The sequence below is a fragment of the Diaporthe amygdali genome (genome assembly GCF_026229845.1).
Source record: "Diaporthe amygdali strain CAA958 chromosome Unknown NODE_8_length_1307975_cov_65_857355, whole genome shotgun sequence".
NCBI classification, from domain to species: Eukaryota; Fungi; Ascomycota; class Sordariomycetes; order Diaporthales; family Diaporthaceae; genus Diaporthe; species Diaporthe amygdali.
In genome coordinates this window covers 725076-752706 of record NW_026517028.1, presented here as the reverse complement: position 1 = coordinate 752706, position 27631 = coordinate 725076, and the positions used below count along the sequence as shown (strand labels likewise).

Genomic DNA, 27631 nt, shown 5'->3' with positions numbered 1-27631 from the left:
GTGCATTCTTTTTGGGGCTAATAGAAATGACCAAACAGGGAGGTTTTGCTCAGTTTCTTCAAACCCAGTCGATATAGGACGAGAATGCTCAAGGCAAGAAAATTGTCAAACATCATTTATCTTCAGACAGAGGAGTCTGACTTGCTTTAGATGTTGCGATCCATCCTCCACATGCACGCAGTGACTGGTTTTTGATCACTATCTGAAGCTGATCAACAAGCATCCAGCAGATGATATGTAGCTAGCAGGGCGGTCTCAGCGCAGGTCTACGTTGGCTACCTTTCTGCTCTCTCAACAGTACCCCGAGGTGCTTGCCGAGTTTACAACCCTGAATCCTAACTTAAACTCACCTCCAAGCAGAAAACCAGCTACCTCGTCGTAGCCCTCTGCACAAGGCCAGTGACACCTGCGTCTCTTTGACGAGGAAAAAGTTCCGTCCCCATCAACACTGCCAACTCGACAAACGATTGCGATAGTTGTTTTTCTCCCAATTCAATCGAAAAACCAGTCTTCAGAAGCACAGCCTCTTTTCGTCACTTATCTTTCGCTTCGATATAACAAGCGTCGAATTCAACACATATCCTCACAGTGGGATAACCTTCCGCGTAAGGACATCCTGTGGGATCACTACCCAGCAAAATGGTTGAATACAGAAAGGAGGGGGCAGTGAGGCCGATAAACCACAACATGCTCCTACCTTCCAGTAGCATCTCAGATGCCAACAAACATATGGTTGAGGCTCCAAGCGACTCGAAATCGTCCAGGATCGATGAGATAGGCGAAATGCAACAGAACTTGACGTCACTGTTGTCAGAGATGAGACAGCAATCGGGCCCTCTGGAGTGGATCAACAAGCTACAGAGCGAGCTGCCCAGACTGGACCGACTTCAGGCTTCATTGCAAAAAGACTTCGATGCTCGATCATCAGTTGGCCACCTCGCCATGTTGGACCTTCCAGATGAGCTTCTGATGAGTATTTTCGGCCATACGAGGGGCCATGCTAATATCAGAAACATTCGTCTCACCTGCCGTCGATTTTGCAGCACAAGTTCGCATTTCTTGCTTGACTGCCTCCAAATTTGCGCGACACCAGCATCAATCGCCCGTGCTCAGGAGATTTCTAGCCATCCTGCCATATCCAAAGGCATCCGTGCCATTCACATCTGTCTACGGTCCTACGACGATCTTGATTTCTCGGCATTCCGAAATTTAACGGTAGTGGTTTTCAAAAACAACATTCGAGCAGTGAGCTCCGACGAAAGACGCCGCGAAATCTTGGAGAAGGGAGGATTCTCTTCCTGGGCTGAGTTTCTGCCAATTTTTGAGGAGAGACTGCGTCTCTGGTGGTCTTGGTTGAAGTCCAGGACGAGACAACAATTTTTGACAAACCAGCAAATACTTGACGTCGAATTCCTGCACCGAGGCTATGAGAAGTACAGACTAACGTGCGAGTAGCAACAGCGCACTCTACAGGACGGGACCTTCGTGCAGGCCATAGCGGCCGCAGCAGGACAGATGCCCACCGTCACCAGTCTTCGCTTTAAAGATGATTTTAGATACCGAGCGAGTGTTCAAGGATTTTACACGACGCTGTGGACAGATCAACCCGGTGCCTCTGATCTGTTCGATGAGTGGATCACCCAGTCAATCAATTGGCACTACAAAAGGTCAAAGGTCGCACCATCAAAGCTTGTAGCTCAGATCCAATCGGCAGTCCACACAGCATGTTCTTCCACAGTCGAGGTAGGAATTGAATTCCTTTCTACGCAGATGACTAGGTGGATTCATGATCAGGATCAGCTGCTCAGTCTCGAGGCCGCAGCTAGGAGCCTCAAAGTCTTCACTTTCCGACATCTTATGGGGCCCTTAGACCTTTCACAAAGGATTTCGAGTGTCCCAAGGTACCTGAGCGCTGTCTTGGGATCGGGAAGCATAGAGGTACTTACGCTTGAATTCGTAATTCCACAGGTGCTACAAACTGGTCGGCACGAATCTGCACATGTTGGACCACTACTGACCTCGCTTCGTTGGCCTCGTCTCCGAAAAGTCAACCTGGTCAGTGCCTCAATGCACCTCAGCGATCTGAAGATTTTCATCAGTGGTCTTCGACCTGGAGTTGTCTTCAAATTCGACCATGTCCACCTCCTCAGCGGAACTTGGGCTGAAGGGCTGGATGTGCTCTGTGCCATAGCACATTCCACCTCCGAGTTGACCTATCTCACAGACCAAGGGTCCATTTCTACCTCTGATGAACAAACTTTCCGCATGTTTTACGGTGGACGTGAGAGTTTGGTCAGTCGATACGTTCAAGGTGCATCAATCCGCAACCCGTTCTTGGTGACACAGGATGAAGCAGCAGGCAATGGAATGAATACCGACTCAACCTGAGACAATGAAGCGGCTAGCATGGATGGAGTTTGCAAGGAAGAAAACCTCTAGCCTGGCCTTTTCGGCGGTATTCATGGTCGAATGACGATGAAAGGGACTGGCGAACACAGTTCCAAGGGGCCATCTTGGGGGTAAGCCTTACCATAGCAGGCAGGATGATCAAAGCACAGCTGAAGGGTGAAGCAATGGTCTCTTCAACACCCAAACGTCTACGGAAGTTGAATGCAGCTTTAGTAGGGTGAACGCGGCTCACTCAAGGCTCTAACAGTGAGAATATCCGGTCAGGTCTTCCTGAGGATGATACAGAGATAAGAGAATTGAGTCCAATCATGAAAAAGGCCCCTACACTGGAATTGATGCAAAAGGAGTTCTCATCCGATGTTGTGCTCTAGATCCATTCAAACGAACTTTTCATCTGACCACTACAGGTATTTGACAGCAGTCCGTCTTTTACATGGTCGCAGTAGAGAAGCTGTCATTGCTCTGGCTAGATAACGTTAGGCTTCTTCACTTCGGCGAAGTAACCTCCAGGGCTGAAGCTCCTACCACGAGCCAGACTACGCACGAGTTTTGGCCCCAACTCCCAATACCTAGAAACAACCCAGTTCAAGCCATTTGAAAGCCTCAAATGGGTTTTCACTTTGACCGTGCTACTTGAATCATCCCAGATGCAAAGATCAACACCTTCACTCATCTACTCAACGACGCATCGTTTGGCCAAACGATCACTTGCGCAAAGCTTCTCCAGTCACCAGCTCGAGCGTCCCTTGACATTTGGGCCCTTCTGACCTCCCCATACCTACAGTTTTCTGGAGCTAGTTCAAGCTCAGGACCTTTTAGTTAAGAAAAAACTATCCGTGGAAGGTCATCCAGCTGTTTTACAAACAGCACTGGCTGAACAAGACTTCAAAACTCCTGTTTGCAGGTAAGCTGCTCCAATGCCTGTGCACCACTGGAGCTTATTCACATACTCAAGCAGCTTTGAAAACCTCCCTCAAGAAGAAAAGATTGCTTTACGTCGCAATCATGGACTCGGTCGACCTTACACCGGAGAGTCGGCGAACTCACTTGTACGACATTCGCAAACAATTGGACAACCTCGACTCAACGCAACAAATTGTGAAGGCCCAGATTGAGACTTTGGAGGGTGGTAGCCTCGAAGTATCCATCGGCAAGCTCCGATTTGTGTCGCTGAAGCTGACAGAGGCTCAGAGCGCACTGCGAGAAGTCTTTGACTCACTTGCCCGGCCACTGTTGCGCCCTCTCACGATCTATGATCTGCCCGACGAGCTTCTCATGGCGACTTTCCTTCAGCTCCGCAACCCCTCTGACATTAAACATCTGCGTTTGTCCTCGCGACGCCTCAACAAATCCAGCTCTCATCTTCTGTTGCATACCATCTATGTCAGCCCGAACCCAAAATCGCTCGAACGCCTCGATGAAATGTCCCGCCATCCGGCCATCTCAAAAGGCATTCGCCGTCTCATCGTCTCAGTCGACTCCTACAATGCCGACATTGCTCGCAGCGTGGGCTCTTTCACCATAGCTTGCATGCAGGAGCTGGACCGTTTGAGTGAGATGATGCCTCGAGACAATCCTCGTCTCAGGGAATTCGCGGAGATTCGACGCTCTTGGGTCGCATTCACGGAGTCACTCACGGAAGACTACGACGATGGGACCCATATCAATGTCCACCACGTAAACGCCTTATACAACGGCTACCTACGATATCATAATCTATTTCAAGAGCAGCAGGCTGTCTTCCGCGGAGACAGTTTTCCACAGGCCATTGCTTCAGCGATTGGCAGGATGAACCGCCTCAACGACCTGGTGATCAAGGACAGATCACGTAGCTGTGACGACAGTGAGCTCAGCAGTGCAAGATTTCGCCACAGACTGGAGAATCTGGCCACGGATCCCATTCCCTTAGTCGAAGACATGATGTTACACACAGTCTGCTGGCAAAAAGCGAGGGTCATGGGAGTGGAAAACCCACCCACCCAACTTCTCTATGAAATCCCCTTGGCAATCCACCAAGCGGGTTCTTCACTGGCTCATCTCAAATTCGACCTGACACCCGCTCACATCTTCGAGCTGAACCTCGATAGCGACCGTAAGTCACAACTCGAGTCTTTCGCCCAGAGCTTGCAGTCGTTCAAATTTAGCGTCAGAGCCGAACCGAAACACGTCTGGAGGCCCTCTAGGGGCCATGAAGAAAACACGGATCTTTCGAAATTCTTGACCGCTTTCATGAGATCACCAAAGCTGGATTCGATGGCATTGGACTTTGCTTTCCAGGAGAGATACTGCCTTGAAGACAACCGAATGCATGATCCAGACCGCACCAGCATCGGGCCCCTCGTCATCTCACTCCCCTCGCCTGAGCTCCAGAACATTCACCTGAAGAACTGCTCCCTTCACCTGAGAGACCTCCAAGGCTTGTTCGATCATCTAAACAGTGATCAGGTAGTCCTCGGCCTCTGGTATGTCTACTTGCTAAGTGGAACCTGGGCTGATGTGGTGGAACTGCTCCGCGACGAAGTGCGACGTGGAACACTCAGCCAAAAATCGGTAAGCAGCACCCATACATTATTTGCACCCTTTTGACAGTCGAACCCTGCCACATTCGCTGGCTGGCTTGCCTCAAAAGGCATTTACTTGGCCTTTGCTTGTGAGACAGGCGATGTGTACGCAGAATTCTGTGTGCCTATCTTGTAGTGCGTCTTCTATTCCCTGGTACCTGGACTGACTATGGACATGATAGTACGTGAGATACCCTTACGGAGCAGAATGTCTGACTATGTCATTCTCCGAGAGGGAGAGACTTTTCCACTACAGGTGTGACAGACGTCCCTGCAAGGACAGTCTAGTCAACTGTTACATCAAGGGACACGACGATGGTTCCGACAGCAATCCATTACGAGGTTAAGGTGACATGCCCACTTGGACAACGGCGGAGTTGAGAGTACGGGATCAGCAAGCGCGGGAACGATCTGCGCATGTACGGCATATTTGAGAATCGAAGAATGGGTTCAGTGCGAGAATGTTGCTATTAGAAGACTGCATTTTGAGCATATGAGTGGCTCGGGAGAAAGCTTAAGAGGCTACCAACGCCTTCAGACTGTATTAGGCTCTGATCATGTAAATTGAATCTGTAAACATCTCTTACGAGCGAGAAAGCAGACTGTGGTGAACGATGCTGATGTCTTGGTGGATCTTGTACGCATACAGCAGACACGCATCTCATCTCCATTTGAGATGGCAGGAAATTGCCTTCGTTTCTGCTGTGTTTGAATGTGTAAGATCGCATTGGGCATTCAATCCCGATGGGATACATCGATGCCTAGGTAGTAAAGGACTATATTGGCGCTTTTACTATGAATTGTTGAAATTGTACTAACATTGGCAAAGAAAGGCCTCTGAACAAAGCGTTTGGTACAAAGCACATATCCTTGATGGATAACAAGCATCCCCCGCTCTCAACAGGGTTTTCCCGAGAAGCAGGGAGCTTCAATCTGACTTGAAGCCTTATGGTTCATTCGGCCAGATGGTATCCGCCAACTTCCTCACCAGCTTGAGCTTATTAATCATGTCTTCCCGAGTGACGCTGTTCCCTAGGTGATGACTCGCAAATCCACACTGAGGGCTCACCCCGATCCGCTTCAGCGCATCCTCGCGGCTCTGGCCCGCGCCCTTTGCCACAAAATCTGCTGCCTGGTATACCCTGTCCTTGAGCTTTTCCAAGTCTTCCAGCTCGGGGAACTTGCTAGTGATCACGCCCAGGATCACGTTCTTGTACGGCGGTAGCTCCTTTAGAGGTTCGAAGCCGCCGGCGCGATCGGTATCATACTCGAGGAAATAAGTATCGGCCTCGATCTCGTTGAAGAGCTTAGAAGCGATCCGGTCATAGCCGCCCTCACTGAAGTGTCGACTGTAGGCGAAGTTGCCGCGGCAGAGGTGGATACCCAAGTGAAGGTCGTCGGGACGCTGCGAGATGCAATCGTTGTAAAGCTTGATGTAGCTATCTAGCAGGGCCTCTGAGTCCTCTCCAGCGTCCTTGAAGCCTTGAAGCATTTTCTCCGAGCAAAAGTCTTAGTGCACTGTCAGCGGCTGACCGAACTTGTATGCGACTGTGTTCAAGAAGTTGGACTTACAGGCCAAATTGGGGTCGTCGATGGTGACATTGCGGCAGCCAGCATCGTACAGGACCTGCAGCTCGGCTCTGTACGCCTTTGCAATATCGGCGAAATATTCTTCGTCATTGGCGTATACCTCTTTCGGATATGCCTTGCCGGGCTGGTAGCGAAGGTGATACCACTCAGGTGCCGGCAGGGTCAGCTTCGCCTCTTTGACGTACTCGGCTGGGAGGCGCTTCTTCAAGTAATTCCACTGGTCGACATAAGTGCTGCCGACATGCTTAATCTTGCCCGTACAAATCACAGACTCGCCAGGTTTGTGACCAGCCTCGGCTGGGACGTTGTCAGTTTCTTGCCCAGTAGTCGAGCATAAGGAGTAAACGACATACTGAAGGCAGCTAAGTCAGGAACATAAAGCCGGAATATTTCCAGGGGTGGGTTCTCAATTTCCTCCATTCCCTCAAGAGCAGGGAAGAATGTGCCCCAGAACTGGTGACGACGGTACTCGCCGTCATTCACAGCGTGGAACCCCAAGTCTAGCTGGACCTTCACGATGTCGTTGATAGCCTCGTCTTCAATGCTGTGAAGCTCTTTGTCATTGGCGATGACTACAGCCTTCTCGCCGTCCAGAGCGATACGCTTGTCCACCAGACTTTGTGGTCGGAGGAGCGAGCCAAGGTGCTCAGCCCGGAAGGGGGGACGCTGATGGTTCTTCTTAGCGACCATTGTGTAGTTCAGTGAGGTTGTGTACAAGCAAGCGGGTATTTACGGGGAGGTGAAAGTCTGGCTTATAAAATTCGTTTGTTAGACGACGAGCTGAGGTTTATATTGCTAGAAATGTCGTCGCCATCTCCTGGTTCTTACGTCGCCTCCCCCGCCCTGGAGTTCAAACTATACCAAACGTCAGGAGTTTTGCCGATAGATCCCTGCGAACCCCATCACCATAGTCGCATCCTTGGTATTGCCGGAAGGCAGATCTCCCCGGTTTGTCGGTAGCCTATGCTTGCGGACCAAGGTCCCCCGCCATTGTTTGGCCAAATGAATTTGGAGACAGTGTTAATTGGTGACATGTCAGCGGGGTTTGGGGAGGAGAAGCGGGAGGCTCCAAATATTGCGCCTCTTGGCTGCACCATGACTGAACTGCAATGCAATTGGTAAGGCATGACTATATCACACGAAGGAAGTTCGGAAAATAGAGGTCCCTACGAGTGCTGCATGTGTGTGTCATCGCATGCCGCGCTCTTGCCTATGAGACCTACATAAGCAGGTGGTACGATGAGCTAGATGGCTTTGCAGATGAGCGAGGGATAGATGCGCCAGCCACAAACCGAGCTGTGCTGGTAGCAGGAAGAAGACAGAGAGGTGGAATTGGCTGCGCAGCATGCAAAGAGTGGCGTGTGGATGACATGCAGCGGCTTGTTGCAGCTGCCGAGCCCTTATAATGGACGCCTGCACAGTACCTCGGTACCTAGGTATCCTGATGCAGACTTCGTGAAAGATGCTTTCCTTTGCGATACAATCCTCGGTGGGACGTTGCCATTGCACATTGGCAGGAAGTCGGACGCGCTTCAAGGCGGCTGTGTGTGAGAGGTGGGGGCCGCTGAACCCCGCCAAACCAGGGCCACATGGACAAGGATCAGGGGCCGCGATAACGTCTCAGGGTCTCTTATCGATGGCCATGGCTTGACGTCAACCCATCCGTCTTTGTCTCACTCACAACCACCACTCACCGCATCCCACAATGCCGTATGATGATCCCCCATGATACCTACGAACCTCTCAAGTACCTGCATTTGTTTAGCCTGACATCCCGGCAACTTCCGTGATAATGACTACCATCGACATCAGCGCACTCCCTACGGAGATGCTGTCTCACATCTTCAGCTTCCTTGACGCTGAGGCCCCGTCCGACCGACGCCTGCACGACCAGCCCCATGCGCATATGCTTAAAGACCCCGACCTCTCGTCCCAGAACCTCAAGAACCTCTCGCTCGTTAACAAGCAATGGCGTGCCACCGTGCTTCCTCTTCTCTTCCGGAACGCCGTCTGGTATTTAGATCACTCGGACCTGAGCCTGGTCGATCTAGAGCTGTCCACTGGTCCTCACTCGATGATACCCCTGCTGTCCTTCGTGCGAGACAACAACCTGACATCATATGTAAAGACATTAACTCTCGTAGTTGTCAAGAGCACACGAGTGAGATCTAACGGCGGTGATGCCGAATTAAGCCGCTCAGGAGACAATGGGTACAGCCCAGACCCGTTCGGCCCATGGAACCGCGTTGGCCGGGAGAGGGATATGGTTTTCAACGAGGACTCGAATTGGCTTTGGAACCTGATTTTCGACCTGCTTGACCCCCTCCGTTTTACCATCATCGCCTCACCTCGGACGTTGGCATCACTGCTGGCCAGAATGCTCTTCCTCGGCGACGCGTGGAGCTTTCACCAGTCACATCATGTGCTGTCATTGTCTCGGAGTCAAAACACTGCTGCAAGCTCCGACAAGGAGAACGACGAGCCTGGTGCTCCGTATAAGGAGGCAGGGTCGTCCTCTCCAGCCTCTTCCGAAATCACGGCGCAGCCTTCTACGGCAGCGTCTTCTGCCACTCCCCCGGCCAAACGCGTCCCCTGCGCTCTCTTCGCCATCCGCCCCTGGACATCCCTCCTCCTCAATGAGGGTTCCTCCACCCGCGTCTACAAGACATACGAGTACTACCACAGACGTCCACCATCCATGCTTGGCGCTCTTCTTGGGGCAGAGGAGTTTCCCAACGATGAGCCTCTGATTACTCCTACCATCCGCGATCTTAGTTATGTCGGTATCTTCCCCTTGTCAACACACTTTAATACCTTGGTGCAAAATCTTCCGCGTATCGACCGCCTCTTTGTGCAGCTCGTGCCACGAAATGACATCCTAAAAGATAAAAAGGAGATGGAACACCTGGACAGTAAGTAGCCCAGGAGGCATCTTCACCTGCATCTCTCGTAATCTGAAATTACCTCACTACGTGTCTTGATTCCTGCTTTTTTCAGAAGCTTGCTAGGGACGCTATAGAAATTTTTGATTTCACTTCGTATTTTTCTCGAGCAGTGCTGTTCCTTTCCGGGTTGGAAGCTGACTCTGGGTTTCACAGTGGACGATTTGTGGGCTGAGCGTAATACGAGCTAGTATGTTTCCTCAAAAATGAATCCCTTACACGTAACTTGGCGTTTACATGCGCTGTAACTCCGAGACATGTTCACAGGCATGGGCCTAGGACAATTTGTCCGAAGAACCTACAGTACACGTCACGTACGCTGCGATCGGCATGAAAATGCTAACCATTCATACAGTAGCAAGATCATGCCCAAGTTGTTCGATAGTTCCAGCTCCGCGGGAAATTGGCGCCATCTTCAGGTTTTCGAATCAGGCGATGCTGCAGATCGTGAGAGCTGGGACATGGCGGTTGAGTATGTGAGACACTTCGGTGCAGAATGGAGGGTGGAAAGAGAGGGCGTTTTTGTGAAGCGGCAGCCAGGAGAGACTGAAAATGATGGAGACAATGAAGAGATGGAGGCGGGATTTAGCAGCGATGATGACGCAGACGGTCCTGCATTTTTGTAAGTTTTCCCCCTCGTTCCCATTTCCGTGTTGCCACTCTGTAAATTACTTCTTGTTCGTGAATCTCCCAGCCAACCCTTCTTCTTAGCGGTGCTGGAATTATCCTCGACTACCTCTACTACCTCTAAGACAGCCAGCAATCGAGTTGGCCCCTTCTCAACCTTGCGAGGTCATAGCCAGACATCTTTACTTACACTCCTCTTTCCGAGCAGTGACTACACCCTGCAACAACAATGAATAGTTGCTAATCTTTCAAACTCCGCCTCCACAGCCAAGGATCCCTCCGTCGATTTGCCTTCGCGGGCGTCACTACTCTACCCCTAAGTAGCGTGTGGCTTTACCTTCAACACACGGATCCTTAGGTGGAGTTTACCGTGTCGGACCTGCTGCTGCAGGCTCTGGCGGCTGATGAGGTGGCTTGGATGGATCGCTTCCTAAGTGACCGCCGGGTTTTTCATGGCAATGATGATTAGTGTCCGAACGAAAATCGATAATTAAGTACGGACTTGGGTGGTCGGAACCTGACTTGTTGCGGTCGTTTGAGGACGGACGTGCTGGAAGGCGGTCTACTTGGCTTCAGGGACTTTGGTACGTTTGCAATGGACTGACATCTCTGCGTCCTGCTAAGAGTAGGAGAGCTGATAAAGTATGACAAGGTCACCTGATGCTACGTTGAGACAAGCTATTCCCAACGTGTGTATGATCGGAGAGTTTGCATTCACGCATCGTGTATCATAATTGGTCCAAACCTTCTCAGTAGATATCTTCCCCTTGCCTAGGGATTACATCGAAGCTTATGGTTCGGTCACAATTCCGGACCTCGTATATCACTTCAAACTTGTCGCCCTGAATCCAACAGCTTCAGAACATTGAAGTCGACCTATTGGACATCAGGATGTGCCTATGATGAGATTGTGCCAGGAATTCTCTTAGGATTTACACGAGAACTCGATACTTTTGAAGCTGTCTTGCGATCCTTTCCCTTAGTCAATGCGGACTTCCAGTGATTCTTCAATAATTTCGACGGTGGAGTCATGTAGTCTTCTGCCAAGCCCCCTGACATAAGTATCATGCAGCACGAGGTGGCGGCAAAGAGCTTCGGAGTTGGTTCAGCAGTCAATGATCGACATGTGCATATCAGAAATCCAGGCTTCATTCTTTCGTCGTCTCAATTGACCAATGACAGAGGCTATCATAAAGATGACAGGCACAGAATCCAACCCCGTGGGGTCACGCGACAAGGGTCATACCGCTTGGGTTGCAGCAGTACCACGTTACGCGTGAGGCGGCCGTGCAGCCGTGTCCACTGATCGCCCCTGAAGAAGGATACACCAGCACGACAGGAGGCAGTCTCGAGGCAGTTTTTTTCCCGTCACCGAACTCGCACACACAGATGTCTGGGCGGCTGATGCTGGTGAACAAAGCTCATGCGGCGGCGCTGCTTTGACTCTCGGAAATCTGAGGGGGCGAATTGTTCTAATCCAGAGTCGAAAAGCGGGTCCTGGTTCCATTCCCCCCCAGAAAATTTCCACCACATCACGTAAATTTTACCAAATGTGCGAGAATTTTCCACAATGAGCCGACCACGCAGCGGCTCTTTCCCATGGCAGAGAGGGTCACGACATCTCGAGGACTCGACTTTGGGATGGAAAGTCGCGGCTTAAGGGTTCTTGCTCGATCTCATCGGCGGCTTCACCACGAGATATGGACTTGTTTTGGTTCGAACTCTGTTTCAAGTGCCGACATGCCTAAAATGGAGCTGTCGATAGCCTCACAAACCTTGTCTGAAGCAGGCTGATCGGGGCCAGCTGTCCCGGCCGGGATTCACCGTGCCCAGCCGTGCCCGGGCCAGACCCAGCCTATACTATGGAGCCGACGCGGCGGATTAAAAGAGTCATTCGGTTGGATTTGCCATCAGCTGCTGTATCCGATTGCGGCCCCGAATCAGGATTAATCATGCCTATGACCCAATGCTAGATGGCTTTTTCTTTAAATCCAGCATATGTCGCCTGATGATGCGCTGAGCTCAATGAGCCTTCCAACTTTTTCTCGCATTTCTTCGACGGCCTTCGTGGAACTACTAAGGGCCGCACTTACACCTGTCGGGTTCTCAACCAAAGTGCTAGCCTGAGCTGAGCACCAACGGATCTTGGAACTGAAAACCCTTCCCGACCGTTGCAGCCAACCTCGAAAACGGTGATCCGAAAGGAGACTCAACAGGTTGAGAGAATGGCGCCCAAAGAGCAAGAAAAGAACGCCATGCCTATCGATCCGGAGACAGGTTCGAACACATCAGGCGATGTCTCAAAGAAGGATTCGAGCCCGCCAGCATACCGGACAGATGACGCGAGGACAACATCCAGTGTGGCACAAGAAGATGGCGCAGAGATCAACCTGACGCCCTTGTCCTGGTGGTGAGTGCTTCCAGAACAACATGTTCCTAGGACGAACAGGGATTCTAACAATTTCAACAGGAAAGCTGGAACCGTCCTCTTCGCAGAAACGGTGTCTCTCGGTATCCTCTCGCTCCCATCGGTCATTGCAAGCGTGGGGATCGTGCCCGGTATCGTCCTGATCGTCGTAATGGCCATTCTCTCGGGATACTCAGGGTTGGTCTTCGGCGAGTTCTGCAGGCTGTACCCGGAAGTCGACTCCTTCGGCGGCGTGGGCGAGATCGTCGGGCGGAGCGTGGGCGGACCTGCCTTGGGCGCCTTTTGCAAGGAGTTCCTGGGATGGGGCCAGACGATCTTTCAGATCTTCGTAATGGGCAGCCATTTGCTTACCTTCACAATTGCCATGAACACATGTCAGTGTTTTCCTTTTTCTTCGCGTCCAAGACTTTCCCCGTTTCTGTCTCTACACCCTAGAGATACCTAAAGAAGCCTCTCGGAACCATAGAGAATTAAGTCGCTAACTGAAAATGATTCGATAGTGACCAACAGCTCACAATGCACCGTCATGTGGGCGGGAGTCGGGCTCGTCATCTTCTGGCTCTTCAACATTCCACGCAACCTTAACATTGCGTCGTACCTGTCGATCGCATCCTCGTTGTCCATCTTCTCCGCGGTGATCATCACCATCGTCGACGTGGGGGTCGAGAAGCCCATCGGCTCCACCTCGATAGAAATCACGCGCCAGCTCGGATTCACGGGGGCCTTTCTGTCGGTAACCAACATTGCCATCGCCTTCTGCGCACACTCGTGCTTCTTCAACGTCATCTCGGAGCTGGACATCAAGACGAACTGGCCCAAGGCGTTGTGCATGCTGCAGTTCCTTGACACGGCGCTGTACCTGGTCGCCGCGGTGGTCATCTATGTGTACGTGGGCCCTGATGTACCCTCGCCTGCGCTCTCGGCGGCCGGCTCCGTGGTTGTGAGGAAGGTGATCTGGGGAATTGCGCTGCCCACCATTGTCATCGCCGGTGTCATCTACGGCCACGTTGCGGCCAGGTACATCTTCGGCCGGATCCTTGGCAAGACGCGACACATGCACAGGCGGACACTGATCGGGGACGCCGGGTGGGTGTGCCTCGGGTTGACGATCTGGGTGATTGCGTTTGTCATCTCGGAGTCGATTCCCGTCTTCAACAGCCTTCTGAGTCTGATCTGTGCCCTGTTCGTGAGCTGGTTCTCATACGGAGTTCCGGGTATCATGTGGCTGTTCTTGAACCGGGGCCAGTACTTAAAGAACTGGAAGATGACAGTTGGACTGGTTTCCAACGTCACACTTGTAGTCGTGGGCTTCATGCTCTGCGCGTTGGGGTTGTGGAGTGTGATAGATAGCCTTGCGAGCAACAGCACACACGAGCCGTGGAGTTGTGCTAGCAACGCGTAAGCGAGTCGGGACTTTGTCCTAAGAGTGTTGTTTGAGTTTATTGGTAATAATAATGAGCATTGATACTACACAACTGCACAAACGCGTGAATAACTGTAGTGATACAAACCGGATAGGCCCGAATCGTCTCCGGGTACATACACGCCGGCGACCACAATGTTCATCGACGAGGCATGTTCACGTTACTTGTAGCAGCTGCATGTGACGGATGTCACATCACGTATGAGGAGCGGCAGAGAGATCTTGATAGTGGTGGTCAGCCCGTTATCTCTAGAGGGTGTGTGTATATGTGTAGTCTATATACCCACACTACATGATAGACTCGGGGCGGCAAGCAGAAGAGTGGTGGGTCGACAGCAACTCAAAGTATCTTATGAAAGTAGAGTGGCCAACAGCTTGAATGATCTGAAATATCTTGGCAATCTTTGCCTCATGACTCTGGACGGAAGACTCGGATGGTGGTAGTGAGTGGTGGTGGGGTGGTAGAGATTCAGGACGGAGTGCGTGGGGTGGAACATTCTGAACCCCTATTTCTAGATCATACTGCCCCGTCACGAAGGGGACAGGCCCCTCCCCGTCTTTAGCGTTCTGCAGCCCAGCGCCTGGTAGTGGGGGACCGCACGCAGGCACAGGGGCCACGATTGGCTGGACCTTTCCATCGGGACTCTGCAAATGCCCTGAGGACAGAAGGGCAATCGTGCGTGATCTCCCAGTAGCTCTGAGGTTTGCCATGTGATGGACGGTTCAAAGAACGAACCCCTTCTCCCGTCTTATCGCCGTTCATCATCTGGCATCCATCATCAGCACAGCGCCGACCATTCCTACAGTTCCTTATCTGTGCTTACCTAGTTCCATTCTATCTTTATCCTCCCTATGTCCCACTGATCATTGGTGCCTCTGCGTCGTCGCAGATTCTCGTCTTTTCCCCTTTCATCGTCCTGCGCTGAGAAAGACCTTAGAACAGTGGCAGAAGAGGCCACATGGCTCACCAGAGTCTCCAGTTCTACCCAGAATCAATACCACAGTCCCATCTACAGCCTCGTCGCCAATAACCTTCAAGGCCGCCTTCGACCACCAACGCTTCTGTCCTCAGCACCGTGGATTCTTTCCGCGCCTCGTCGGCACAGGAATCTATGCGCAGCCCAGTCAGCCGCTGCCTGCGAGCATCAAACAGACAGCCCGTTCCGAGGTCGCATTCCCATGCTGAGCTGACCACATCTATTCTGCTGGTCCCGTCTCTCTCTTTTACCACTTCTCCGACCATACACTCATTCATTAGCCATGGTTGATACCCGGAAATCGTCCTTGCGCGAGGGCACTACCTCTGGGAAGCCACTTCTTCACAAGCACAAACACAGAGATTCCAACCTGCCCTCAATCGATGACTACGAACACGACAACTTCGACCGCGGGCGCCCCCAACACAACGGCTATGCTGGGCTGCCCGATCGACAATCCTCTCCTCGTCTCTCGACAGCGTCCTCCCGTCCGATCTCTAGACACAGTCAGTCATCCGCGGGCGGCTCTGCCACTCCCCACCATCCATCCCTTTCCAGACGAAGCACGCTACGGAGTCGATCCCCCAACACGAATGCCCGGCTCGCTGCTCGAAAGAAATATACATACGCCGCTATTTTCCTCATCCTCGCCCTCGTATCCTTCTGCGTGCAGACCGAGTTGGGCGCATACGTCCAGAACGAATTGGGATGGAACAAAGCATACTGCATGCTGTATCTGACACATGGGAGTTGGATCATATTGTGGCCTACCCAGCTGCTTATATTGCGGTTACAGAAGCGCGACATGCCCTGGAACGTGTTCTGGAGCAAGCATGTCTGGCTCTGCCGCACCACTGCGCAGATGGTCGAGGGTAAGACGCTGGAAGTTGCCCATCACCACACAGCACGAAGCCCCGTGCGGTACATGTTCACCACGACGGCTCTCATCACGAGCGCACTCACCATCGCCGGACTTGGCTGGTATATAGCCGTGGACATGACCACACCATCGGACCTCACCGCCATCTACAATTGCTCCGCCTTCTTCGCATATGTCTTCTCCGTCCCGCTGCTGAAGGAGCCACTGCGCTGGGACAAGAGCTTTGCTGTTATAATCGCCATCATAGGCGTGCTGATTGTGGCCTACGGTGATTCCAAGCCCACGGACGAGGGGTCCGACGCCAACAATCGCTTCCTCGGTAACATCATCATCGGCGTCGGCTCGGTCCTCTATGGACTTTACGAAGTCCTGTACAAGCGCTTCGCCTGTCCGCCCGAAGGTTGCAGCCCTGGCAGGGGAATGGTTTTCGCAAATCTCGCTGGGAGTCTGATTGGCAGCTTTACGCTCTTCGTGCTCTGGATCCCACTGCCCATCCTGCACATTCTCGGCATTGAGAAATTTGCGCTGCCCACCGGCGCGACTGCCTTCTGGCTCTTCGTGTCAGTAATCATGAACGCGACCTTTGCCGGGTCGTTCCTTGTGCTCATTAGCCTGACGTCCCCGGTGTTGAGCTCGGTCGCGTCTCTGCTGACCATCTTCATCGTGGCGCTGAGCGACTGGTTCCTGACCGGCGAGCCGCTCAGCTTTGCGGCCATCGTGGGCGGCATCTTGATCATCGCCGCCTTCCTCATGCTGAGCGTTAGCACGTGGCGTGAGATCCAGGAGGAGGAGAAGAGGAAGAGCGTTGAGTTCGACGAGGCCGACCTCGAGCCCGATGAGGATGACGATGAGAGTGACAAGGCTAGCTTGGTGAGCAACCACGGCTAGGGACGGGTAGATTGCTCACCAGCGTGGGAAATTGAACTTTCACCTAAAGTCTCCGAGCCTGGACGGGTCGTCGTTTGAACAATTTGGGTCGAATGGACGGCGTTTATGGGATCAACAATGTAATAGAAAGGCCTTGTGCGCGCCACGAGGAATGTTCAGGACAATTTTGCATCTTGGTATTGCACTGTTGGTCTGGATTTATGAGGAACTTTCTGGGATGGTCTTTATATGTGCTTATTTGTGTCTGTGTGCATAAGTGGGCGATACCCTTGGATGGCATCTACGGGTTGTTTTCATCATAGCCGCAAGGCTCGGCGTTGGGCATCAAGGACTTGGACTGGAATCGGTCTGTATATTTTGGCCGGGATATTATAGTTTAGTCAATATTCACGTATATCTTCTTGAAAACTGTTTCATGGCCTGTGTCTCGCCATTGGCAATTGTCACACACACTCACATACCACACACAAACACGCAAACACGCAAACATGTATACGCGAAGTATTCTAGTTTCGGTTTTTATCAATTGCTATCGTGCTATTCTAAATCTTTTGGGTATCCTAAAACTCCGAATTCTCCAATTTGTTTTCGTTGTGCATGATGAGCTCTGGTATATGCTGTCTCTCTTGCTTCTATTGAATCCATTGTTGCGCAGCATTGCAACAAAAGGGACCGGCGAACACATTATACTCCCACATTTCTATTTACACCTTGTCGAGTATGTACAATGAGCGGCCTCGACATCTCAGTACACGCTCGCCCTGCTCCACTTGCTCTTTGCCCGAATCCTCTTACCGAACACATAGAAGATGAACGGCACGGGGATCAACAGAGTCGCAAACCCAGCAAAGATGCTCTGGCCCGGCCCCACGCCGAGCTGGTGGTATAGAGGGCTGATTGCCAGCGGGAAGCCAGCGGCGAACACGCTTCGGAGGAACGTATTTGCAGCGACGGCGGACGCAGAATACTGTCGGAACGTATCGACGAGATAGTTCAGTGCCGCTTGGAATATCGTGTTAAAGCCACAGCCCATCAGGTACAGCCCAATGACAGGCACGATCCAGGGGGCGTTCTGAGGCTCCGCGGTCCACGCGGTAATGAACTGGCCGCCCGCAAACAGGACGCTACCCAGCATCATTGGCGGTAGCCGTTTCTCGGGGACAGCCTTCTGACCGGCTGCCTCGTAGGCCTTGTTGTAAGCGAGCTGATTGAATGTGTTGAGCGCCGCGCCGGTGATGGAGCCCAGGGTTATGGCGAGGAAGGGCAGCTCGCTTGAGAGGAGATTCCAGCCCCTGATCTCGCCGAAGATATAGGGGACGGCGCCCAGTTGCATGTAGAGGATACCGTAGCAGAAGGACGCGTAGAGGGCCATGAGGAAGCATATTGGTGTGCAGAGCAGTTGGATGGGCCTGATGAGAAACTTCTTTGCAAGTTGGGTAATGTTGACATCCCATTCTTCAAATTTGGCATGCAAAGCCCAGTTTCCAGACTCATGTCGGAGACGTCGCGCCTTTTTAACCAGGAGGACGGGCGGGTAGGTCTCATCGATGAAGATGATAGCGTTCAGAAGTATAAAGGCTTGTAGTATCCCAGTGAGGTATTCTGTCCAACGCCAGCCCAGGTAGGGGACCTGAACCACAGCAGCAGAGACTATTGGTCCGACCGTAGGGCCGCCGACCACGGCGAGAGCGTAACCTGCCATGGCTATACCCCTATGCGCTGGTGAGAAGAGGTCGCCCAGCACACCGCCAGTGTTCGTCACAGGGGCAGATGCGAAGAAGGCGCCAAAGAAGCGTGTGATCATGATAGTCTGTAGGTCCTTGGCTGTGGCCGTCGCGAAGGAGAAGCAGGTGGCGATGAACATAGGCGTAAGCACCGCTGCTCGTCGTCCGAAGACCTCGGAAAGAGGCGCCCAGAGCAAGGGCCCAATGCCGAAACCGAGCAGGAAGATGGTCGTCCCTAGAGTTGCGACTTGGGAGCTGACTCGGAATTCCTCCGCAATCTGAGACGTGCCCGCTGAGTACGCTGAAGATGCCCACGTCGCTGACATTGTTACAAGACCGTAGAGGAGGGTTGTGGTGCATTTCTTCTTAGTGGGCCAATTCATGGGCCGGTACGGGTCTTCTGGGCTATCAAAGTCGACGAGGTCGGCCTCTGATGTCTTCTGGTGGACCAGGGGGTGTGTGAACTCAGGTATGGCTGGCCGGGACCTAATCCTGGAGAGAACAGTGTCTCTCCGGGAGACAGTCCGCTCGATAGACAGACCGCTGGCACTGGCATTGGCGCCTACACTCCCTTGCCTGCTCCTGGTCCGTTGTGACCAGGTTGGCCGCATCTCAAGCCTGCAGGGCCTGTGGCCATCGTGGTGGTGATCTTTCTCGTCGGGGTCATCGCAGTCTTCGTCATCTGAGTAGTCATGGCTACTGTTGGATTCCGAGCCTGACAGGCGATGCCGCGACTCGATGTCCTCGTCGGGACGTGGGTGGTAGTAGTGTAGATCATGACGGTCATGTTTCTCATGATGTTGTTCCTGTTCGTGTTGTTGCAGTTTTGGACTGGCCAGAGGATCTGTACTAGATCTCTCTGGCGATTGTGTTGGCTTCTCCCCTGAGCTTGAGAAAGAAGTCGATGGTGAGGGAGCGCCAATGTTTGTGTTTGTGTTGGTGCCGGTGTTGGACCGAGGCACATTGAGTTTCTCCATTGAGTTCAGAGTTGCTTGGCAACAAAAGCAACCTATGCAAGGGACCAGATATAATTAAGTTACACGATTTGCTTGGTGTTGGCGTTAGATTTACACAGGACGTGCGGCCATAGATTCAATTCACAGCCATCAGCTAAGTAAACCAGTGGCACAGTGGGGACGATCTTTCTTTTTATCGAAACAGAACAGAATGAATTATTCGACGCCTCTCCTGATTGCCCCGGCCGAGACGGTGCAGAGCTTTGCATCGAATCCGTTTCTTTTTCTCCCTCTTCGGCAGAAGACTGGCTCGACTGGGCAGTTCTGCCTCGCTCTGGCCTCTCAGTGTCCCATTTTGCGGAAGTCGGCAATTGGAGTGACGTCACCCGGCTATGACAGACTCGTGACATCTTCGTTCGGTTTCTTCACCGCGAAGGGGCGATGCGACGTCGATCAGGGTCCAGGCGTGGCGCTCGCCGATCCGGTACCGAAGCAACCGCCAGACTCGGCCCGAGATCTTGTCTCACTCCTTCGTCTCCCGATTGCCGACTTCGCTGACATGGCCGACATCCAATCCTACCTCGGACGCCACAACGGCAGGGACCTCGCAGTTCACGGTCACATTTTGTTTCTTTTTGTCTTTTGCTTTGGTCTCACAACATGATGAAGGGTCCTTTTCTGGACGAATGGCAGTTCACAGTTCACTGGGCATTCATTGATTGGTGACTTCTGCCCTATTGATGTCTCTGTATCTTTCCCAGCCCACCACCGCGGATCTTCATCCGGCCCCAACATGCCTGCGCGCACATTTCTATCCCCAACGCAATAGATATGTATCGTGCTCAGTTCCCATGGCTGGGATTACCTCAATAAACCCAGCAGAATGAGGACAGCTGCTAGCTGAAGGATAGTTTTTGACTCTCGCTTTGCTCTCCTCGTCGTGACACGGCTTCATCGAGCCCCTACGGATGTGCCTTCGTGCCCAACATATTCCCTACTTACTCAACTCTTGGACCCCTTTGGTCTTTGAAAGACTGTCTGTGTTGCAACCAAATGGAGCTGTTGCTCTAGACTCACAGTCCATGACAGCTGAGACACGCCTCACCGGCCCGCGTCGTGTCACTCACCACGTATGCGGCCGCCCTCCAAAGAGAATGTGGCTGTCGCCAAGTCCCTTCATCATTCGTCAACTGCAGACCCTTTTGCTTCCCTTTACCACATGTCCGCACGCTTGTCGCTGGCGATCTGATCCCAAGCTTTCACCACGCTCGCCAAGCGATTGCTTGCTCGATCTCCCTTGCGCGCCTTCTCTTGGCATGGCCAACCCATCTCTCTCCTATATGGTATACCCTCCGCTTCTCCAAATGCTGGGACAGGGGCATGATCCAGGCCTGGGATGTATGGCGTCTCCCTTGCCGTATGTAATTATAAGAGAAGGTGAGATGATGGGCGGTGAGTTGGCTTTGCTGCGTATTTCAGATGCTCTATGTTCCACGGCCCAAACTCTTCGCACCAAGACGCGAAAAACAGGACGTAGATTCTACTTCGCGTATTGCAACTCTTTCTTATGTCACTTTCCCAGTTCAAAGATCTTGGGGACGATGTTTGGCTGTATGAGCCTCGAGATAACGAAGAAGACAATGGCAAGAGCAGCTCGGCACAAGGAGCTAAACGAACTCGCCAAAGCGGTAGAGGACACCCCCCAGCTCTCATCATTCTGTGCACGTGGCTGGGAGGGGCGACAACAAAACGGATCGAAAGGTATACCAAGGGTTACCATGGTCTTTGGCCCCAATCCAGCATTCTTCTGATCCGTACTAACATCGGCGAATATCTCGTCCGGAGCACCACTTCTCTCCGTCGGAAGCTTCGCCCAGCGCACCGCGAGATCAGGAGGCTAGGACTAGTAATTCAACATGAACACAAAGCCTCGAGCGTACCGCAGGACGGGAAAATCCTTCTTCACATATTCTCACAAGGTGGAGGCAACATAGCAATGCAGTTGGTTGAGTCTACAAACGCCATCCTTGCGACACTGGGGTATGAAGGACCGCTGCCCCTGAGACAAATTGTTCTCGACAGTTGCCCTGGGAACCCTGACATCCATAGCACCTATGAAGCTGCTGCTCATTCCTTGCCAGACGTCAGTCTCCTGCGGCCTTTGGGCTGCGTTGTCATGTATATCTTAGCCGTCGGCTTGGTAGGAATGGAAGCAATTGGGCTCAGGGAGCCGAGTGCCAAAATGATGCGCTCGCAGTTGAACGACCCAGACATCTTCTCAGCCAAAGCTGCAAGGCTGTATCTGACCTCAGAGGCTGACAAAATTGTGGACTCTCGGGATGTCGAGGAGCATCGGAACCAGGCAGTTGCCAAGGGCATGACGACTGATATCTTGCGGTTTCACCGAGCGGGGCATTGTTCACTTGTCTTGGAGAACGAAGCCGCCTATTGGAATGCAATTGAGTCTGGGTGGGAGAAAGGTGCGACTCCCGAGGACACGCAGAGTGTCGGACATTTTGAGGACTCGGGATCACTCTACCCTTCCTGTATATCGCCAGCAACGTCCAACCAGTCTCGCAGTCGGCTGTGAATAGAGAAAAGTTGAGTGCCAACCCAGAAAAGCCAGGAGCAGAGTGCTGGATAGGTCATGCGAGCTTGAGCTGTGCCAATATGCCTTCGGCCAGCCGGTGCTTCCTATCTTCCTTGTATGGTTACCAACGTTTAGAAACTACACTCCGCTCCATCGACCGTGAGAAAATCGAAGTCCACGCCTTCCTCAGCCTGGTTCACGTGACGCTCATACAGCCCTCTATAGCCTCTGGTCGGCTTCCTCCTTACATCAGCCGGCCCTCGACTCTCTTTGCTCCCATCCAGTCTCTCCTTCCTTTCCGCTACTCTAGCTTGTATCTCTTCGTCACTCAGCTCCACCTCTAACCTCCTGTTCTCAACATCACAAACGATAACATCTCCGCTCCTCACAATGCCTAGTACGCTCTCCGGCAACGCAGCCTCCGGCGAGATGTGCAGCACAATACTCCCGCCCGCAGTCCCGGACATGCGGCCATCGCTGAGACGCAACATGTCCTTGACACCCTTCTCGCCAAGCTTGCGCGGGATGGGGACCAGGCCGGCCTCCGGCATCCCCGGGTTCAGGAACCCGATGGGCCCGATCCCCTGCAGCACCAGCACGCTGTCCTCGTCGACGTCCAGGTCCGGGTCGTCGATCCTCGCGGCCAGGTCCGCGGGGCCGGCGAAGACCACGGCCCGTCCGCGGTGGGACAGCAAATGCCGGTACTTGCTGGCGCTTGCTTTTATCACTGCGCCGTTTGGGGCGAGGTTCCCATGTAGAACACAGAGTGATGATGCTGGATATAGGGGGTTGTCCAACGGACGCACGATTTGCTGTGAGAAGGGGAATGACTTGAATGGAGTCGAGTCCAGTAGCTCGCCTAGTGTTTGCCCTGTGATTGTCAACGCCTCGAGCCTGAGAAGTGGGCGCAAGGTGTGTAATAAGGCCAACACGCCTCCTGCATTGTGGAGGTCGGTCATGTAGTTGTCGCCGCTCGGCTTCAGGTCGACTAGCAACGGCGTCTTGCGGCCTATGTCGTCGATTGTCTGGAGGTTGATCTTGCCCGCCACGTGGGGGTGTCGTTTGGCGATGGCCAGGAGGTGGACTATCCCATTGGTCGATCCGCCAATGGCTTGCAAGACCGTGATGGCGTTGTGGAAGGACGCCTCGCTCAGGATGTTGGTCAGGGTCAGCGGCTTCGCGGCGCCCTCGCTGTTGGACGCTGCCGCCGCCACTGCGTTCTTCCCTGTCTGCTCTGCTATGCGCAGACGGGCGCTCGAGACTGCCGGCGCGGTTGCGCCTCCTTTCGGGTCGATCAGCCCTAGGGCGGCCGTGACGCATGCCATCGTAGACGCGGTCCCCATCACGCCGCAAGTTCCTGCACTCGGTGCGAGTTCCTCGTTAAGCTCCGAGATCTCTTCGATGTTGATCTCGCTCCCGCGGTAGGCTGCCCAGTTGTTCCTACAGTCTGTACAAGCACCGATACGCTGGCCTCTGAAGCTGCCAGCTAACATTGGGCCTGTTATTAGGGGCAGGACTGGTTTCCCGGATGATATACCTCCCATGATCTGGGCTGGAACTGTCTTGTCGCATCCTAGTCATGATTAGCTTGGATTGAGCAATAGTTTTTGACGCGCATCCTAGACACAGCACTCAAGAGCTCATTGCCTTCCAGAGTAATCTTACCTCCTATGACAATGCACGCATCTACAGGCTGCGCCTTGATCATCTCTTCGGTGTCCATGCTCATCAGATTCCTCAAAAACATACTCGTCGGTGTCGAGAAGCTCTCATGAATGGAGATGGTAGGGAACTCCAGAGCAAGCCCTCCGCTCAACTGAACACCTCTCTTTGCCGCCTCAATGAGCTGGGGCACGTTGGCATGGCAGGGGTTGAAGGCGGAGTAAGTGTTGATGATGCCCACGATGGGCCGTGACAGTGCATCTTCACTATATCCGAGTGCCTTTATGAAAACCTTCCTGAGAAAGAGAGCGAAGTGAGGATCTCCGTAGTTTGGCAGCCCTTGTCTCATCCCCGTGACAGGTTGGATGGGCCGGTTGAGATTATAGTCGGCAAGGTGGTCGGGTATGGTGTCGTTCCCCTCATTTAGCCTCACATCTTTGACACTGGTCCGAGACGTGCCTGTTTGGCTGTTGTCTGTCATGATGTAAGGGACAATGTGTTAGAATTGAATTGAATTTAAAAGATGTGTGCAGGGAAGAAGTTCGTGGTCATGTTCTTGTGGCCGTCCTGAGTATAAGTTTTGGTCATGCTGAATTCCCCTAGCGACGATTGGTCAAGCCGCAAAGGTTGCGTGCTTGAGGGCTGCCGGGGATCTCCCGTCCGCTCAAATGTTGGTGCACCGGGCGGGCTCCGAGTGATAGTCACTGGGCACCGCAAAGTCACTCGACAGTTAGGAATATTCCAAAATGTTCTAAACTTGTGACCAACGTCTCCTTGAGGAGTTTGTCATTAGTTTGAAGTCGAATTACTGTCTTCTCAGACGTTTTACAAGACAGTGTATTACCACCAAGTCTTTGACTAGTCACCAAGGTTGAACACCGGAGGTAAATCAGGTACACGCAGGATGATATTTTATACCAGAGGCTGCACTCCAGCTGCCTCTGCTTGCTTGTTCAAAGTTTCTACCTCAGCCTTTGCATACGGGATGCCTGACCTCAACCTTTCTTCACTTCGGACGATCTCAACCTCTCCCGGGAAATAGACACGATCGACACCGGCCATCTTCTCAGATCCCACCACCCGCTCATACACATATTTCATGCGACTCCTAAAATCCTCCGCACTCATGAACAGATCCGGCTTGAGAGCCACGATGAAATGTCCCACATCTCCTGGTCGTGACGGATCGTACGGCCCAGCGACATTCCCACCATACGCCGAGCCCGAAAGCACGCCCGAGAAAACATCCATCATGATCGCCAGCGCCGACCCCTTGGGTCCCCCCATGGGCAGCATCACGCCTCCATCAAGCGCCTTGGCCGGATCCGTGGTGCGGTTGCCGTCCTTGTCCAGTGCCCAGTCATCCGGGATCGTTTCGCCCCTTCTGAGAGCCTTGTAGATCTTCCCCCTGGCAGCTACAGAGGGTGCCATGTCCAGGATGAACGGTATCGGCTCGCCTGGCGCACCACATGCAATGGGGCTCACGCCCAACAGCTGTTCCTTAGCGCCCCATGCTGGCAGCGCGGGTGAGCTGTTCGTGAAGACGAGCGACATCAGTCCCGCGTCGAGGGCCTGCTGCACTGTCCAGGCCGACATCCCGAAATGGTTGCTGTGTTTGCATGAGACCATGCCGATGCCGTAGATTTTGGCCATCTCCACTGCTGCAGTCATTGCCTTCTTCGCCACGATGGCTCCGAATGCATTTTTGCCGTCGACTTGTGCGACTACGGGGGTAGTCTGCTCCAGTGTGGGCTGTGCCTTGGGATCCAGAACCCCTTGCTGCACACGTTTGATGTAGGATGGTAGTCGGTTGATCCCATGAGTATCGACGCCTCGCAGATCGGCCGAGACAAGGTTGTCTGCAACTATGGCGGCGTCCTGGGATGATACGCCATGGGCTTCCAGCAAGCGCTGAGCGAAGGCCCGGGCTGTATCTGAAGGGACATTGATGAGATCGGACTGTGCAGATGACATGACGGAAGAAGTCGTCTCACAAATAGATACGAAAATTTTGAATTGAAATGCCTGATTCTGGCTTGGCGAATTCGAGGCCCTTTTCGCGCTGATAGGCACGATGGATATATAATCTAGAGTTGGAATATAGAACGCTCAATAACGGGTTGAGACCGTCGGGTTCGGACCAAAGCCGACAGTGCAAGATTTAGGGCCCAGCGACTTCGGCTGTCGTGGGCAAATAGCGTCGGTGATAGGGTTAGGGCTAGAACTCTAGAGATAGATTTCAAAGAGGTGGCTGCTTGAATTACTTCCCTAAGAGTTTTGGATGAGTATTTGCTGGCGTAGTGTAGAGCTCTTGCACATTTCATTCATGCGGCCCTGAACGGTGTCTAGAACAGACGGCATTGGTGCTTTCACCTTGTCATACAAAATAAAGCTTGTCCGTTATACGGCATCTCCCAGGGAGCTTGAGCTACAATCTTCACATGGAAGACACACTTTATTAGACTTGCTACTTTCCAAACATTCCAGCGCAGTTTCCTTGGCAAAGCACAGAACATAATGTGCATGTTTGCTCCCCTTAGTTAACAACACTTTGAGATCAAACACCCAAAGACTTATCAACAGGTTGGCTAGATTAAAGACTTGCTTGAATCCTCCTCCGATGTCTCAAAGTCGAAGCGGCACACGTCTTCTTGAAACGGCCATAGCAACTTGCTGGTGACACTTTGACACCGTCTTGTCAGTCACCTTTCTTCATCTTGAGACAGAGCTTGAAGGTAATAATTTCTTACTCGTGGTGTTCTTTGGACGCCTGGTACTCTGCTAAAGCAGCTTTGTCCTTGTGTCGGCTGACGAGGGCGAACTCGAAACCTTTGCTCCGTTCGATGGGATCTGTGATAGAAGGGCCGCCGACAGTGAGTTGGGCGTCTTGAACGCAAGGAAGAGATTTCAGTTTCCTCAATTCAGCCACGAATTGATCCTTATGTTGTTGAGAAACATCGTGTCGGAATTTGAATAGAACTAAGTCTCCCTTTAGCTATTTGCAAAACAAATTCTCGGGAGACTAAACGCCGGGGAAAGTACCTATGTGGATGACGGCCATGGTAGGCGGGGTAGACACACGCGATCGAGGAAAGACTCTTGTAGCAATATTCCTTATGTTGAGCATTCTCCAAATTGGTTCAGCTCTCGGATCCTAGAGTTGAGTTCTTATAACAAATATAGTGGTCATGGGCCAAAAGCCAGTCCAAGCAAATTTGTTGATATAGGGAGCTGTTAAAATGGCGATGTGATCCGCTAACCGGCTTTCCCCCGCAGGTTTCTCGGCGATAGATTGCTACCCGAGGAGCAATCTACGTGAACGTTAGATTCATGGCGCGACGAGACTCGGGCTTGCTCCGACTCCGCCCCGGGCTGCAAATATGGACGCGGTCTCATCACCACAAATTGAACAGAATTTTCACTAGTATAATCTGTTAGATACTTCGTTCCAAGCCCCAAGTGTGCTCGCTCGTAAGATTGCCGAAATGCCGGGCACAGTGGTAACCGCTGTGGGCTCGATTTCAATCTCGACAGCATATTGGGACACATCATCAAATTGCGGTCTACCTTCCATATGTAATGAGACATTTTACGATGGCTTTCATTCAACAGAGGGACTTCACCCTTGCTGGCGGGCTTTTCGTACTCAACTACTACGAGAAAGCTTGTACAGCCCAGACACATTCTCATCTTTTCTTTTCCGACTCCTATTTGCTTTCGCCATGCAATTCCCAGGAATCAACTTTCAACAATTGTGATTGAGGAGAATTAATCTAATTTCAAATACATACTGACTGCGAGATCTCTCCGCCAAATCAAAGGAGCAATGCCGATGACGGCCCACTCAGATTATTTTTAATTCTTAACAGTCTTTGACTCCTTAATCCGATAAATCTATTATACTCACTGCATTTCTCATGCACGGTTGTCCCACGTCCAAGTGGTCAATGGCGCAGCATTGCCTCAATTGTGGT

General features: G+C 52.4%; 12 protein-coding genes across 12 annotated transcripts; 7 read left to right on the top strand and 5 right to left on the bottom strand.

Annotated features, from left to right (window-relative positions):
* Nucleotides 1–687: 687 nt before the first annotated feature.
* On the top strand, nucleotides 688–2388 carry J7T55_013471 (uncharacterized protein; the record flags this gene model as incomplete). The annotated part of the gene is made up of 2 exons (XM_053141268.1): nucleotides 688–1245; nucleotides 1456–2388. The coding sequence occupies 2 exons, from the start codon at nucleotides 688–690 to the stop codon at nucleotides 2386–2388; spliced, it is 1491 nt and encodes a 496-aa protein (XP_052995812.1).
* A 1026-nt stretch (nucleotides 2389–3414) lies between these two features.
* Nucleotides 3415–5317, top strand: J7T55_013470 (uncharacterized protein; the record flags this gene model as incomplete). Its single annotated transcript, XM_053141267.1, has 2 exons — nucleotides 3415–4959; nucleotides 5153–5317. 2 exons carry the CDS (start codon nucleotides 3415–3417, stop codon nucleotides 5315–5317), a joined length of 1710 nt encoding a protein of 569 aa, XP_052995811.1.
* Nucleotides 5318–5916: 599 nt separating this feature from the next.
* Nucleotides 5917–7250, bottom strand: J7T55_013469 (methionine vitamin-b12; the record flags this gene model as incomplete). The annotated part of the gene is made up of 3 exons (XM_053141266.1): nucleotides 5917–6479; nucleotides 6543–6857; nucleotides 6914–7250. 3 exons carry the CDS (start codon nucleotides 7248–7250, stop codon nucleotides 5917–5919), a joined length of 1215 nt encoding a protein of 404 aa, XP_052995810.1.
* A 1102-nt stretch (nucleotides 7251–8352) lies between these two features.
* Nucleotides 8353–10253, top strand: J7T55_013468 (F-box domain-containing protein; the record flags this gene model as incomplete). The annotated part of the gene is made up of 4 exons (XM_053141265.1): nucleotides 8353–9472; nucleotides 9659–9692; nucleotides 9858–10124; nucleotides 10214–10253. The coding sequence occupies 4 exons, from the start codon at nucleotides 8353–8355 to the stop codon at nucleotides 10251–10253; spliced, it is 1461 nt and encodes a 486-aa protein (XP_052995809.1).
* Nucleotides 10254–12354: 2101 nt separating this feature from the next.
* On the top strand, nucleotides 12355–13959 carry J7T55_013467 (uncharacterized protein; the record flags this gene model as incomplete). Its single annotated transcript, XM_053141264.1, has 3 exons — nucleotides 12355–12539; nucleotides 12600–12931; nucleotides 13058–13959. 3 exons carry the CDS (start codon nucleotides 12355–12357, stop codon nucleotides 13957–13959), a joined length of 1419 nt encoding a protein of 472 aa, XP_052995808.1.
* Nucleotides 13960–15240: 1281 nt separating this feature from the next.
* Nucleotides 15241–16725, top strand: J7T55_013466 (uncharacterized protein; the record flags this gene model as incomplete). The annotated part of the gene is made up of 1 exon (XM_053141263.1): nucleotides 15241–16725. The coding sequence occupies one exon, from the start codon at nucleotides 15241–15243 to the stop codon at nucleotides 16723–16725; it is 1485 nt and encodes a 494-aa protein (XP_052995807.1).
* A 745-nt stretch (nucleotides 16726–17470) lies between these two features.
* On the bottom strand, nucleotides 17471–19426 carry J7T55_013465 (polyamine transporter 1; the record flags this gene model as incomplete). The annotated part of the gene is made up of 1 exon (XM_053141262.1): nucleotides 17471–19426. The coding sequence occupies one exon, from the start codon at nucleotides 19424–19426 to the stop codon at nucleotides 17471–17473; it is 1956 nt and encodes a 651-aa protein (XP_052995806.1).
* A 190-nt stretch (nucleotides 19427–19616) lies between these two features.
* On the top strand, nucleotides 19617–20069 carry J7T55_013464 (uncharacterized protein; the record flags this gene model as incomplete). The annotated part of the gene is made up of 1 exon (XM_053141261.1): nucleotides 19617–20069. One exon carries the CDS (start codon nucleotides 19617–19619, stop codon nucleotides 20067–20069), a length of 453 nt encoding a protein of 150 aa, XP_052995805.1.
* Nucleotides 20070–20972: 903 nt separating this feature from the next.
* Nucleotides 20973–21995, top strand: J7T55_013463 (Transmembrane protein 53-B; the record flags this gene model as incomplete). Its single annotated transcript, XM_053141260.1, has 1 exon — nucleotides 20973–21995. The coding sequence occupies one exon, from the start codon at nucleotides 20973–20975 to the stop codon at nucleotides 21993–21995; it is 1023 nt and encodes a 340-aa protein (XP_052995804.1).
* A 131-nt stretch (nucleotides 21996–22126) lies between these two features.
* J7T55_013462 (dihydroxy-acid dehydratase) lies at nucleotides 22127–24138 on the bottom strand (the record flags this gene model as incomplete). Its single annotated transcript, XM_053141258.1, has 2 exons — nucleotides 22127–23568; nucleotides 23661–24138. The coding sequence occupies 2 exons, from the start codon at nucleotides 24136–24138 to the stop codon at nucleotides 22127–22129; spliced, it is 1920 nt and encodes a 639-aa protein (XP_052995803.1).
* Nucleotides 24139–24569: 431 nt separating this feature from the next.
* On the bottom strand, nucleotides 24570–25631 carry J7T55_013461 (malate l-lactate; the record flags this gene model as incomplete). Its single annotated transcript, XM_053141257.1, has 1 exon — nucleotides 24570–25631. One exon carries the CDS (start codon nucleotides 25629–25631, stop codon nucleotides 24570–24572), a length of 1062 nt encoding a protein of 353 aa, XP_052995802.1.
* Nucleotides 25632–26245: 614 nt separating this feature from the next.
* Nucleotides 26246–26718, bottom strand: J7T55_013460 (dimeric alpha-beta barrel; the record flags this gene model as incomplete). The annotated part of the gene is made up of 3 exons (XM_053141256.1): nucleotides 26246–26339; nucleotides 26408–26543; nucleotides 26700–26718. The coding sequence occupies 3 exons, from the start codon at nucleotides 26716–26718 to the stop codon at nucleotides 26246–26248; spliced, it is 249 nt and encodes an 82-aa protein (XP_052995801.1).
* Between the last annotated feature and the right edge of the window lie 913 nt (nucleotides 26719–27631).